Below are 15114 nucleotides of genomic sequence, written 5' to 3'. Positions count from 1 at the left end.
AAAGCCTCAAAAAAACGTCATGTTGAAACAAAAGCAGTTGTCACAACATCTCTATACGGTTTCAGGGATTTTAACGTTGCGTCAAGCGTTTCCGCCACACTCTCCGTGTCAAGCGATAAAAACGAGAAAACCCCCTCGTGCCCGTGCTGTGGTGACACTTTCCCTGCAGCCCACTGGGGTGCACTACAACCACAGATGTACAATAGAGTCATTAGACAGAGAATTACATCCTATTTTCCTCAAAGCACTCCAAACCCTACATTTTTTTTTTGTTTTGTTTTTGCAGTTTCTTAAATCCAGTATCATGCACTCACCAGGTGCTTATAATGCACTTTTGATCCTCTGCAGTGCCTTTCGAGCCCCATTTCAGGCAAAGTGTTACCGGTTTGCTTCTCACCACCACCTTCCTTTTGCTCACCTGACAACAGGAGTGGAATATCTGCTGCTGCACAGAATATAATCTCACCAGCCGGCTGGATTATAGAGACTGTTTGGTTAAAGTGTATGGGGGCAAGCTGCAGGTCAAGACAGGCTGGCTGGAGGGAGGGAGGCGGGAGGAGTCCGTTGCTTGTTTTGGATTTATTGTCGATCACAGCTTAATAATTTGTACAGGCTATTCACGAAAATGTCACATTCCACTCTCTGTGCTGTAATGCTAAGCGCACACATTATTTGATTTCCCTTTAAAAAAAAAAAAAAAAAAAAAAAAAAGGGTCTAGACCCCCAATTTCTCCTTTAACGCTGGTAAGACGACACATGAAAGCAAATGGGAGACTACAGGTTCATGGAGGCACTTGGGTGTAACGGCGTGAAGAGGGTTGCTATTCACAAAAAACCAAAAAAAAAAAAACAGAGCTGTTGCCTGGAAGCGACATCCCTACCCTTCCAACAAAACAAAAACATACAACGTGAAATCAAATTAAAAAGGAGGGCAAGGCAGATGCGGTGTTGAACTTCTGAAATCGGCGACAGAGTTGAGAGCGAGGCTGATCTTCGTGGCAGGTCGAGCTGCTCGTCAGCGCTCCTCTTCAAATATCAGCTGTATCGAAATAAAGAGGGGAAAAACGGAGGCGTGTACGTCGTCTTTCTTTTTTCTTTTCTTTTTTTTTTTGGCTTACTCAGCTGCTCTGAAAAAAAGGAAAAGGACAAGGAATTATTTTTTTTTTGGTGACAGGGCAGATAAATTTGGTTTATTACAGTAATTGACAAAACAGGCTGCTTTATTTGTTAAGTAAAACTCTTGATACAAAGTGGTGTTAGCAGTCATGTTGGGTTTTAGCATTTTGAAAATAATGCAATATTAGTAAAATCATGCTGTTAAAAAAAATCAAGTTTTTGGGAGATTGTCTCATAGGTCAACAACTGGGCACAAAAATCATCCATGTATCTCTAGTGGATCTACATTTTCAGTGCTATTCTGAGTGCAAATAGGCGACGGGCATTAACTACAATTAGAAAACGTACATTTTAGTAATAATCTGTGCTGCAGGAAGCGTGAAAAGTAGTCCCTGCTAAATGATTGTGTAAATTTTACCAATCTCCTGTGTAAAACTGACAGATTAAGCCCCTTTTCGGACAGTATTTGTTTTACCGGAGAACATATGGAGAGCATTTTTTCTCTGAGGATGGCAGAAAAGTTTCTGATCACTGTGTAAAGTACATGGTGTGTGTTCTCCCTTCATCATACATGCTTGGATTACTGGAAAAATATGATGCATAAGATATAATGGGATACATTCATAAGTCATATGGTAATCCTACATCCACATCCAGTATCTTTACCGGAACTGGTTGGTTTATGGACACAGGAAAAAGGTGCAAAAAAACTTCACGATGAAAAAATAGTGATAAAAGGTGTAATAATGACATTGTAATTACATGTAAAGTGTAATTCATGCAAATCATATTTGAATAGGGCTTAAGCTGCATATTACTTAGTATCAGTTGCCATTTAGGTTTTGCACTATAACAAGTGCTCGTTTTCTCTTTCTTTCTTTCTTTTTTTTAAAGAATGGATGATTTTTGTGTCTGTGCTCTAATGACATAACGGCCAATCTCCCAAAAACCTTTGCCCCAGATTTACTAAATGCATTCTCAGCACTGAGAATCGTAACAGGTGCACAAGAAGCTTCTTGACCAATCAGGAGTCAAAGAAAAAGAGCTAAAAAAATCTCTGCACACCTTAAAGGCTTTTAGTAAATCGGGGCGCTTGTGCACTCCTCGAAGGTGAAGGGGAACGAAGTGCGACACCACTCACCATTGGCTGTGATGTTAGAGGGCAGCATGCAGAGTTAGCAGCAGGTAAGTAGCAGAGCTTGTTTGAAGTTGAGCAGCTGGAAATCAAAAAAAAAAAAACTCCTCCACAAGTTCACACACCACGAGACGGCACGGCGCAGCACACACAACCCTGCAGCTCGTTAAACTGCACTTAACTGTAGATCAGACTCTGATGGGACCACTGGCATGAAAACCAGTGTGTGTGAGTGTGTGTGTGTGTGTGTGAAAATGACACAATGTTGCAGGATACCAGCATTATCAGACTTACATGATGGATACAATGCAATTTGTGTGATTACATTGTGACGATCTGCCATAAATATTACATTAAATGCTCATTTCGCTCCCCAGTCACACCTCCCCTGTTTGCCATTTAAGATTTTATATTGAATTCTGCTCTCTTTATTTTTGCTGAGAAGCTTTTGGGACCTTCCTTTCGGTTGTGAGCGGTTTTCCACACACCGATTCACACTGAACTTCCCTGTGTGTGTGTGTGCATCATCACTCTGATTATTGCTTGGTTGTTTAATGCATTGTGCTTGGTGGGTCAGATATACAATAAGTGGGTACATGACAAAACCCACCACACTGACTCATGCATCCATGTGGGCGTTTGACCTTTTAAACTAACAATGTCAGACAAACCTCAGACAGTCTGCTAAAGAAAACGAGAGAGGTGTGACTGAGGTGCGAGTTGAACATTTAATGAGAGAAAAAACATTCATGACAGATCGCAACAATAAATTTATTGCAGAATTGATTAAATTCTACACTAGTTGTCTATGGGAATCCCTTGCTAAAGTGGCTATTTTTGTTTTTCGGGGTCATGTCTGGTTTATGGTCTAAATGCAGGTTCATTCCAGATTTAAGGGCAAATGAGCCTTGAATGACTCACTTAATAAAATTAAACAAAACAAAAAAGATTCACACACTGATATAGACTCACACTGGGTGAACATGGATATTAATGATGAAGGGTGAAGGGAAAATGGTGTGACACTTTTAATCCATTGTGATGAATTACAATCATATTTTTAACTCTTAACAAACAAAGTTAACCTTTTCCTCCAGTATAACCATCAAAAACATGTCACTCTATTTGAGTTCTACCAATGGACAAACAGCTGACTGAACTTTTGCAGAATAGGTTTATTATTTGTCTTGTAATGTAGCTTTGCTCATCTGGACAGGGTTTAAATGCAGCTGAGCATCGCTGCTATTGTAGAAATTCAAAATTGTTGTTTTTTTTTTTTTTGATAAAATCAGGTGAAAGAAAAGTCCCGAAACCTGATAATTTTCTTTATAACATCATTACTATTCACTCAAATTGCTGAGGTAAATGCTTCCTCAATTACAAACAGCCTTATTGCATTTGTACTGCAGAGGGCGCTCGAGGACAACAAGCCGATGCTCTGGTTTTACAGCCGCAGCTAAACTACAAGAGCAGACACCGGCTCTGCCACTCCCTGCTCAGACATGCCCGCCTGGAAATAAACCGCAGCATTTCTTAATATTTACAAACTCACAAACTCAACGTGCGAGCAAAACGCGGGCGGCACTTTGCCGTGAGACGGCCGGGAAAAGAAAAGAAACATCCAACTGGACCTGCTGATGACAAGTGTGCAAGAAATGAAGTGAGACAGAGCCAGTGCAGTGTAACCCGCCGTACAATTAGAGGAACATCCTGTTGCAGGCGGGCTGAGGAAGCTGCCGTCCAAACACATTTCTCACGGCCGGTGCAAGACTCTAACTGGCGTCCTGATGCCTCTGTGGTGGACGTGCAGAGTGGGAGATATGTGCAGACGCGGCTTTTGGCATGAGACTGACACCGATTTTGGCAGTGGCCTCCTAAAATCCAAGCAGCAGTGATAAAAGTTCCACCCTCATAATATTTAGAAATGTGGTGCAGGAGCGACTCTGGTAGCTGCGAGAGACAAACTGATGCTCTCCAGTGTTTTGGTTTAATGCTATTACTCTTTTTTTCCCCTGTTAATTCAGGATTTAAAAAAAATAAGAGGTTTACCATGACTCTATATACCTCGTGGTGCTGTGTTTTGTATTATTTTTACTTCTTACACTGTTTTGGAAAAAAAGCATAGAAATGATAATAATGGTAATCGTAGTATTTGTATTTTTTTTCCCCCTTTTTTCTCAGTGGATTCCCCCTGGCATCATGAAGAAAGTGCTCTTTGTCAGTGATTCCTCAGAGATGCCCTCCCTATAAAAGCCTGCAGGACAGTCTCTATAGGAGCCTTTGTGTTTCCTATATGAATGTCTTACCCCCCCCCCTCTTCTTCTAAGCACACATGACCCACATTGCTTTGCCCGTGTATACGCTTTCCCCGAATCTCAGACCCCTTTTGTCCTCTCTGGGCAGACAGAGAGCGTTTGAGGATCCACTTTGTATCCACTGGGAGGCTTAAGCTGCAGGATATTGGAGCAACTGAGGACGCAGTAATTTGGTTGGGGGGGGGCGGGGGCGGCCGGGGCGGCCGGGTTCGCTGAACTGGTGGTTTTGCTGTTTGGAGATCAGACCCAAAGTGAATAATAAGAGGATAACGCAGCGATCTGAAAACATCTGCCGCTCTCTGTGCCGGCATTAACGTAACAGCTGGGTGTCACTTTGTAAACAAACGCGCGGCTTGAGGGAGAATACCCTTAGATAGACAGTGCCAACAAAATCATGACAACAGGAGGGTGGCTCAAAATGGGTGGAAGGAGAGGGGAGGCTGGTGAGGGGGCGTCAAAGGGAGGATAGGTGGACTGGTGGCGGGTTGGTCGTTTAGAGCGGTGGCTTTCAATTCTGGCCCTCAGGACCCAAAGTCCTGCCTTTTTCCTTTAATTCTGGCCATCAAATTCAATTTAAGGCAGGAAAACCAGCAGGACTCCGGGCTGGACTGGAACTGAGAACCACCGATGTGGGAGGATGGTACAAGGGCGGGCGAGGCTGGGTGGAAGTGAGGGGATCAAGAGGAAATTTAAGAGAAATAGCACCTTACCATATCCTTTCTAACACCCTCTCTCTGCCTGCTGAGCTTGTTTATAGAGAGGTAAAATCAGATGTAAGCTCTATCCTGAAAAGATAAAGATGGAGTGAGAGCTCTCGTGAGTAAAAGATACAAACATCTCAGTATCCCACAACCCTTTTTTTTTTCTTCTTCTTTTCTTCTGCAGAGTGTCAAGACAAATATACCCACACAAAGTTGGTTGCCATGCTGGGATAATCCAGTGAACTGGGAGTTAAGGGGGAGAACAAGACAGTTGGATGGATGGGAGGACGACACGGCTGGGACTGAACTGAACTGAGGCCCTCGGGCCGGTGGGGAGGAAACTCAACAGAAAGGTGGCGGCTGTGTTCTGGTTCAGGGGGCCGCCGCCTTCGAGGAACGCATTTAAAGACCACATAGGTCAAAGTCGCCGATGTGGCCGTCACCATTCAAATCAGCTGACCCAGAATCAAGATGTGCAGCCTTCTTTTAGCCCATCCGTTACACAGAATTTTCATTTTGGAAAGCTACAGCAGCGGCAGCAAGTGAAAAGTGACAACTGCATACAAATTTAAGTGCAAATTGTTGCTCATAACATTAATCATTTTTAAATTTATCTTAGAATAACTTCAAAATCAAAAGATTTCAATGTGACCTCATCTCATATTTTCATATACAAAAGTTAACTAGCATCAATAATAAAGTTTAAAGGCAGACCATGCAGTTTCAAAGGCACATTCTACCTTTAAGTACAGTATTGATTAAAATGAGGATGCAATTGTGGAGTATTGATGATGAGGAGGGAATCCTCAGTCCTAATAATGACCATCGGCTTGCTGGAGGGTCTAGCCACTCCTCGGTAGACGGCGTCCTTTGAAGGAGGCCGGCCCTGAACTGGGACACAGCTAATGTAGTGAATTGTGTTGTATGCAGGTGTGTGTATAAATGGGATGGACACAGGCATCATTTATATGGGCTGAGGACAGTGTTTATAGAAACTCGGGGAGGGTGGGACGAGGGACTTGGACGGCGTTCAGCATCCTACTTACTTTCCCTGCTAAAGAATTGGTTCTCTGATGTTATTAGACCCTGAGTCACAACTTAAGACTTGAAACAAGAGGGGAAGCAAACTCAACAAAAGCCAAAGAAGTTTCCTAATGCGGTCATACATGCCTTTCCTCCCTCGCCTCCCGACTCAACTCCATGGGAACACAATAAAGCAACACAGCCAAGCCATGGGGATATTTTAAGAGCTTGACTCAAATCTGGAGTTTCGAGAGACGGGCCTCCAATCAGGGAGCCTCGCACACATCCACTCCCCATGTTGAAAAAAAAAAACAACAAAAAAACAAAAAAAGGAATGAAAACGCCCGGTGCAAAAGCAAAAGTGTAAACTCTGCTGTGTGTCTCTGTGCGGCCGCCCTGCCGCGACCTCATAAACAAAGGAATTTATTTTTTTCCACAGTCCTTTCCTCTAACCCAAATAAAAACCTCTGACCACCTTGAGGACCCGGGTACGGCTCACTGTCAGACCGAGACCCTCCTGATCCATTACATAACACCTCACTGTGCTCACTTTAAGTCGAGGCTGCAGGATGTGCCGAGGAGAGGGAGGAGAAAGAGGTGAACGGAGACGCACGCTGCTCTCACGGGCAGAAAACTAATCCGAAACAGGGAGGGAGAAAAGTGTTTCAGGAAAAGCCATTTCATGTTTTTATGAGCGGAAATGGGCTCGAAAAAATCCAACCAAAAACAGTTAAGCGCTGCACTAAAACCGGCGGAGTTTGATATCTGAATATTTCCGCTTTTTATAAAGAATACAGTAAAGTCGGGTTTTGGTTTGAGTCCCTCGGAATCAAAGAGGAAGGGCTTCTTTCCAGAGCCGCCATTTTGCACCAAAGTTCAACAATCACACAGATGACAGAAGAGGCAGAGATGCCAGATTCTCCGCTGACAGACGTGCTGCATTTTGAGGGGTTACAGAGCGCAATCATGGACAAACCCAGATGATCACAAACTATTTGACCAGCCAGCAGGGCCGGCCCAAGCTTTTTGGGGGGCCTGTGGGCAAGATTTCGCTCTGGGGCCCGACCTGTCAGTTTTCCTGCCGAAACGCATCCTGTCTGATTCTGCCTTGTGCGACTGAGCTGTCAGAGCTGATGGACCAAACGGCAGCTGAACTACGAGCGGGCCTGTCTTAGTGGCTGCTTAGAAAAGTCTAGTGTTTTCTTGGCCTGGTCAACATCCGTTTAATTTCAAAGTGGCACACAGAGACCTCTTGCACCATGTTGTGTGACACTCTTCCACTCCAAAATCCTTTGAGCCAATCTTTAAATCGTGTTTTTTTGTCTACACTTAGTATTTATAGGATTTAGCATTCATACATTTAATCTTAGTGTTTCTTCATACATGTACATAGCATTTTTGTATAGTATTGGAGAATATATATTATTGTTAGCTTGTTTTTTTTACTTCTTTTTTTTGGCATATTGTTGAAACATGAAGAAAAGCACTGCGAATTTGATGAGACCATCTCAGCAGCGGTGTAGCCTAACAGCAGCAAAGCAGTAGCTGACAGGAAGCAAACGTGAAGATTTTAGAACGCAAGTATGTCACACAACATTGTGCAAGAGGTGAATCCAAATCAAACCTGCTGGAAGAATTAAATAATCTGAGCCTGATGGATTCAGACTGAGAATGACAAACTCAACCATTCAGACGTGTACCCTCTTCAAATTTTGTTGTGTAAAGTGAAATGGAACAACCTCCCCAAATTACTCAATTACTTTTCCTAATCAGTGACAAATTTAATGTAGAGATTATTTGTCTGTCTGACACTATGTGCAAAACCTGCACGGGTGGAGGCTCCCTAAAGGAAGGTGGGGCCCATTTGCAATGCAACCAGCTAGATTTACCTTTACCTGAACAGGATAAGCTCATTCTCCAGGGGCTGTCGAAATGCATTTTCGGAAAATACTGGAAATCACAAGCAGGTAGATGAGGCAGGTTGAGGGGAAAGTGGGTCCACCAAAAACACGACGATGACAGGCTGATGATGTCTAACAGTGTGAGAGTGTCACAGGGTGCAGACAGCTCACACACCAAGTGGAAAACCTATCTTTTAATGCTTATTAAAGGATAGGTTGTGTTTTTCCACCCCTTGCTGGATTAAAATATCGATACCCATTATTTACACCACATATCACTGATAACTCCAGTGAAGATAAACTCATCGCTCTGCTGCTGCTTCTATCATTTATAACAACACTTTGCCTTGTACACATCTACATTGTTCAGCTGCTAGTCGGCTAATGCAGTGAACTAATGAGCTAGTGAAGTTTTCCATCCAATTCCAATTTCCATCTTGTAAATTTGTGCTGCTAAAGCTACAGTACAGAGGTGCACTGCAAAAACTCAAAATCTTACCAAGAATATTTGTCCAGCTGTCTTATTTCTAGTCAAAATATGTCATTACACCTAAAATAAGACATGATCACCTCAGAAGTAACTTGTTTTTAGACAATTTTCCCTTGTTTCAAGTGAAAATTCAGTTGTTTCAAGTGGAAAATTAGCTTGAAACAAGTGAAAATTGTCTAAAAACAAGTTATTTCTTAGGTGATCATGTCTTATTTTAAGTGTAATGAGATATTTTGACTAGAAATAAGACATTTGGACTTGAAATAAGACAAATAGTTTTGGTAAGATTTTGAGTTTTTGCAGTGTGAGGTTGTGCTGTGCGGTTAGAAACGATGGGTATCAGCACTTTAATCCCCAACCTATCCTTTAACTCATCATGGAGCAGGACAGACGAAGGTGTGGAGGGACGGCGAGCGGAGCCCTGTCCTCCCTCCTGCTGCCCTGCAGGATTAGAGGTTTAGCCTCTCTCTCTCTCTCTCTCGCTCTCTCTCTGACCAGCTTGCCTCTCTGATCATGACAGGCGCCTACATGCCAGGTCAACACGCAGGGATCAAACAAAACGACACAGAGCAAGGCAGCAGCGGTACAGAGCAGGTGGTGCGGTGTGTGTGTGTGTGTGTTTGTGTGTGTGTGTGTTTGCATTAGCATGCGGTTGGAGAACATGTCAGGAGTCATGCCACAGTGCCATTTCATGAGTGCAGGAGGGCAAGGCGGGGTGTAAAGGATGGGGGGAGAAGGAGGGAGGGAGAGAGATGTTGGGGGGGGCAGCCCGAGTCTTACCTCTGCTCCTCCTCCATCTCCTCCTTGGTCATCAGCGTCTCCAGCTTGCTCGGCTTCAGGCCCGGGGTGAACTTCACTTGATCGTCAGCGGCAGCCACGTCTGACACAGAGGAGAGCCACAGGTAAAAGAGATGCAGCAGGTTTCTGGTCGAGTTTTTTTTTTTTTTTTAACATTGCAGTGCATTAAAAAGTGCATTAACCAGCAAACATGTAGCCTAATCACAGACCAGAACAGAACTGCTAACAAACCTGACTGAGAAAAAAAACTGACTAAATTGCAATAAAAAGAGAAAAAATGTAAAAAAAAAAATAAATAAATAAAATTAGAAGTAAGGCGACTTCTTTAGCCTGACTCTTTTTGGTTGTAGGTAATTTGGTAAACTGGTTGTCCGTCTGTCCGTCCCATTTTTGTGAACGTAATATCTCAAAAACACCTTGAGGAAATTTCCTCAAATTTGGCACAAACGTCCACTTGGGCTCAAGGATGAACTGATCAGAGGGCAAAGGTCAAAGTCACTGTGACCTCACAAAACACATTTACGGCCATAACTCAACAGCTCATCACTAATTATGACAAACTTTCACACAAATGTCAAACAGGATAAAAGGATTGAAGTCGTGACATTTTATATCCAAAAGGTCAAACCGTGATATCATAAACACCTCTGCAAAAACACTTCTCGGGCCATTATTCAGTTTCATCCCTTATGGAAAGAAAATATATTTACCAACATATTACATGAAATGTATTACAATATATTACATTTAATAAATGGAATTACAATAAATTTATATGTTATGTATTTGAAAATGTCTTAGCAATACATGGAATAATATATTGGTGAAACATATAATGCAATATATCTATATATATTGCATCAATACATTTTAATATATGGAATAATACATAAGTAATTGCGCATTTCAGATATTGCAATATATTGGAAAATAGAAAGACTAGTTCCCATATATGGAAATGTATTATCTAATATATATCTAGATATTTTGCAATATACTGCAATATATTTTTGTTTTGTAAGGGATAACTCAGTATTTTGACTTGACTTCCTCTCCCCAGATGACAACCAGGACAGGCAGCCTCGTGGTCCTCAGTGGTTTTGCTGATATTGAACTTCTTATTACAGATAATTGTTTCACCATGTAAAAACACTATCAGTCCTCTGACGCCTCTGTAAAAATAATCACCTTATTCCTATTAAATTCCTTCAAACTCCTCAGTACAAATATTAGACAAGTCTGGACAAATAGATTTAAATTGCAATTTGCAGAGGCACACGACCATGAGGTGGTAATTTTAGTTTTTTAGATTATTCCTCACAGAGCTTCTGTGCGTCATTCAAAGCCATAACGCCGATATACATTGAGAGGTACACGTCCCCCCCAATGTTCAGGCACTCCAAAAATGTCCCCCCCAAAAATATTGCTGGAATATATTGCCCCCGGACCCCCCGGGATATCTGTCCCCCCCAATGCTGAAATGGTGGTTTCGGCCCTGGCGTCATTACGTTCACTCTCTCTTCACTCTCTCTCTCTCTCTCGCACCATGTCGCCACCTGCTGTTTTGAACGCTCACATGTTACCGTCTAGTCCTCGAATACAGGACAACCTCACTTCTTCAGATGTAATTTCCTGATAAAAATATCATCTTATATATATTTTTTAGTTGGGTATACATGTCATCACGTAAAATCAACCAGATCGGAAATTTTGTGTAGTTCCCCTTTAAAAACAGAACAGCTAATTTTGTATCATACTTCATTTAAAATGTGTCTATTGTTATTTTACCTGTTGGCTGATTATCACTCCACACGGCGTAAGGTGACGTGTTAGCATGGAGTGCCAAAGCCAACAATCCACACATGGACGATTCTGCTAAGCTATGATCTCATCGCTCAGCTGAGATCTCCATAACTCAAACACACCCGCCCACACACACACACACACACCTGTTACAGCACCTGTGGCGGTTACAGCCGCATCACAGGCCATAAAGCAGATTGTCTTCCAGCCCCGGGCGGCGGGTGCTGAGCCTCGGGCCGGGCAGCCAAGCGCTTTACAGACCGTGTGCGCTCCAGATTAAGTATCATCTTCCTGAGGCAGATGGCTGCTCCACTTTTATAAGGGCCGAGGTCAATTGATTTAACTGATACCATATGGATTTACATTACACTGGCTGTCTGTGGTGGAGGCAGAGCGAGATCCTGCCCTTTAGGCGTCACACAGTCACAAATCCTCCTCTGAATAAGCAACAGCATCTCGAGGTAAAACTTAAGATACTCTGATATTGACTGTACTTGATTAGAGCCAATAACTGTCCATAATCATATCTTGAGACCCAATTTTACTCCATAGTTTTTAATTCATGTGTTTACCCTTGTCTCACTTGTTTTCATATTTCTATTTTTTCTATCTCTGCTTTGAATATCACCGCTGTTTCACTTGTTTTTATTCTTGTTTTTTCATGTTTCTGTTTTCTTGTGAAGCGTTTTGTAACTCTGGTTTTTGATATGTGCTATTTAAATAAAATCTTACTAACTTACTAATAATTTCCCACCCATTGCACTGCTGGCCGGCCTGGAAGGGGCTTCCCTCTCTTTGTTATCCTTCCCAGGATTTCTTCCCTTTTTTCTCCTTTTGGCTTCTGGGCTTTTTGGGGGAATTTTTTTTTTTTTTTTTTTTTGCCCGCTATGAAAGCTCAGGTCAGCGGGTGTTGTTTTTGTTTTCTGTAAAGCCCTTTGAGAGCGTAACAGTTAAATGCCCTAAATAAACTTGAACTTGAGTTGAAGAGCATTTGTTTATTTATTGCAAAATCTATTTTGATGCCGGCAAGTGAAACTTATGAGGGTCAGACAAATGATAATGTGAGACCCTGCCTGTGGTGATGGAGCTCCGGGTTGGGCTGGTGTTGTTTAATTGTTGTTCAGTGGAAACAAATTTGTCTGAGCATCGCTTAATCTCATGTGCAGAGGATTTTCTGCTTTGAGGAATAAAGAGTAGATTATTTTTCTGTGCATTTATTGAAAATTGTAATCATTTTTTGTTTCTAATTCTAAACCCAGCCATCACGCCATATGACTCAATGAAACCCGTGTGCCGCTGTGTGTCGAGAAAGGAAACACACGCTCTCTACGTTCCCCCATATCGATGTGCAGAAAAGGCAGCGCGTCTCTGCTGGCTTTTCCTGGAAGATAGTTTATCTGCCTTGAACAGTCAACTGGTGTTGGCCCGCTTTGCTGTTCAGAGATTACGCAGAGTAAACAAAGGAAGCCTCCCTTATTTAAGAAAAATGCAGTTAGACACAATAAACAGAATGGGCAGTAATATTAAAAAAAAAAAAAGAGTAACCTGTAAAGCTCTTTGAGACTGTAAGCAGTGATATTGGGTTTTAAACTTTAAATGCACTTGAACATTGAAAGGACCAAATTTTAGAGAAAGCAGGACAGATTCCCCTCGCTGTAATGTAATGTGAGTATTTCCATGTATCATACAGAAGGCAAATTTTCTGCTGCCGACTGTGGAATGAGCACTTTGCGCTTAAAAAAAAAAGAAAAAAGAAAAAAAAAGAGATTCTGCAAAAACCTTAAAACGTCTCTATTATCAAATATTCTGTGCGTTTTTTGCTGACGTACAAAACTGAGCACATCAGAGAACGACCAACCAAAGTGCTGATGAGCTGATGATGAGGAAATGGCGGGCCGACACCGACATACTGTACCATTGTGCTGGATGTCCTCTGGTGCAGGTTCGGGTTCTGGCACTGCCTGTAGCAGCGGGTCAGAGCCGGGCAGGCCGTCCTCTGTTGAGCCGGGGATGAGCTCCGGTAGGACCTCCTCCACCGCGGGTCGAGCAGGCTCAGGGACCGCTTCAGCCACAGACTGTGGGACCGGCTCCACCGCCGGCTCTGGGACCGGCTCGGGCTTAGCCACGGGCTCCGGCTCAGGCACTGCAACTGGCTCTGGGACAGGCTCCGGTACTGTAACGGGTTCTGATACTGTAGCCGGCTCTGGGACAGGTTCTGGTGCTTTGACTGGTTCTGGGACAGGTTCCGGTACTGGTGTTGCTACTGTGGCTGGTTCGGGGACAGGTTCTGGTGCTTTAACTGGTTCCGGGACAGGCTCCGGTACTTTAACTGGTTCCAGGACAGGCTCCGGTACTGGTTCTGGTACTGGTTCTGGTGCTTTAACTGGTTCTGAGACTGGCTCCGGTACTTTAACTGGTTCCGGGACCGGCTCTGGTACTGGTTCTGGTACTGGTTCTGGTGCTTTAACTGGTTCTGGGACAGGTTTCGGTGCCGCAGCTGGTTCATGCTGTAAAAGACAAAAAGTTCAGGACACGTTAGATTGTGCGCCTGTGTTGCTCTGAGCAGGATGTTGTGTCACGGCGTCGATTAGCTGCTGTTGTGACTCGCCGGGCTGATGGCTACGGGATTAAGCTGCTGTCAGTTCACAAGCCAAGTCTTTGCTGCAATAATGGAGCTGCGAAACTCTGTAATCTGTCTGAGAAAATGTAAGTGGAGAAACCAACCTGAGATGGAAAGGCAGAATAAAAAAAAACACTTGGTTTGTTCTGCACTGGAGGGATTAGACCTTGCAGAGCATTAGTATTTCTTGAACTTTATGCCTAAAAAGCTTAAGTGAATAACTTCAAACAAGAGTGAGAAACACTTCTGACCAACTAAGAAACTGTTTGCTTGTTACCACTTTGCTTTTCAACTACAACTTGTCCTGCACCACTGGGTCACTCTTGGACATTTGATCAGATTACATATTCTCATGTTTATTTCTAAATGAAATATCTCTGTCCTTAATATCAAAGTAATTGAATCCCCACAGGCTTTCTGGGATGCTAAAACCATTTTGGCACTTTTTTTGTTTGTTTGTTTGTTTTACATTTCCCATTGTTTCAACAATTACTTTTTTTTAGCTGAAACTTACATTATTCTTCATAAAGAGATAACCAGACCAGACAATACAGTATTATGAGGCTGATGTTTTAGCATTGAAACTGCTGACAGACACTCATTTTTGCTGACATTTTTTATCTTAAAAATTGATTATACTGATTCAAAAATCTCCAAAAATATATCTTTAACGTTTCCTTCCGAGTTTTATTCTCATCGGGGTTGAAAAGCCTCTGAAACAGCATTTAGAGTGTGAGGATCACAATCAATTTAGGTTGAACAAGCAGTCCTGTATTGATCAAATCCAGATTATATATGGGCTCAATCAAACTGCACACCCGTCCCTCATGTGTCACGGTGGACTGACAGTGATAGTCCACATCAATGAGCCGCTCCGCTGCGAGCGCTGACCCCCCGATGCCGTCGTGACTTGACAGACTAATGGCTCTGTGAGTGATGACTGTCACTTGCAGCCTCCTCTCATGTCCTTGTTAAGGGGCGACATCCTCCCTGCAGCCGGACCTGCCGCTGACACGCGGACAAATACAGCCCTCTTCAACGCGCCGCCAACCTTTCCTGTCCCTGGCCCTGACAGTTCACACACACACACACACACACACACATACACACACTCACACACAAACAACTCTTCTGTAACCGACCTCAAGGCCGCCGCCATCACTCACCCTGCCCCGCTCCTCTCTCTCCTCTGCACTGAAGCACCTGTTTGTC

At 43.1% G+C, this 15114-nt stretch overlaps 1 protein-coding gene across 7 annotated transcripts in view; it reads right to left on the bottom strand.

Moving 5' to 3' along the window:
• si:ch73-366l1.5 (FILIA-N KH-like domain-containing protein) overlaps nucleotides 1-15114 on the bottom strand; it is a 33785-nt gene that overhangs the window by 5130 nt on the left and 13541 nt on the right. The window contains exons 2-5 of one of the 7 annotated variants that reach the window (XM_030057486.1): nucleotides 13198-13789; nucleotides 9462-9561; nucleotides 5277-5351; nucleotides 274-1127 (exon numbers count right to left, since the gene is read on the bottom strand). In XM_030057486.1, coding sequence (XP_029913346.1) covers nucleotides 5318-5351; nucleotides 9462-9561; nucleotides 13198-13789 — 726 coding nt within the window. In that variant the 3' untranslated portion in view covers nucleotides 274-1127; nucleotides 5277-5317. Of the gene's footprint in view, nucleotides 1-273; nucleotides 1128-4775; nucleotides 4796-5276; nucleotides 5352-9461; nucleotides 9562-13197; nucleotides 13790-15114 lie in introns of those variants that run through there. The other 6 variants (XM_030057490.1, XM_030057488.1, XM_030057487.1 and 3 more) reach the window with 6 other exon arrangements.

This window comes from Myripristis murdjan, chromosome 8 (assembly GCF_902150065.1).
Source record: "Myripristis murdjan chromosome 8, fMyrMur1.1, whole genome shotgun sequence".
NCBI classification, from domain to species: domain Eukaryota; kingdom Metazoa; phylum Chordata; class Actinopteri; order Holocentriformes; family Holocentridae; genus Myripristis; species Myripristis murdjan.
This window is presented reverse-complemented; position numbering and strand designations above follow the sequence as displayed.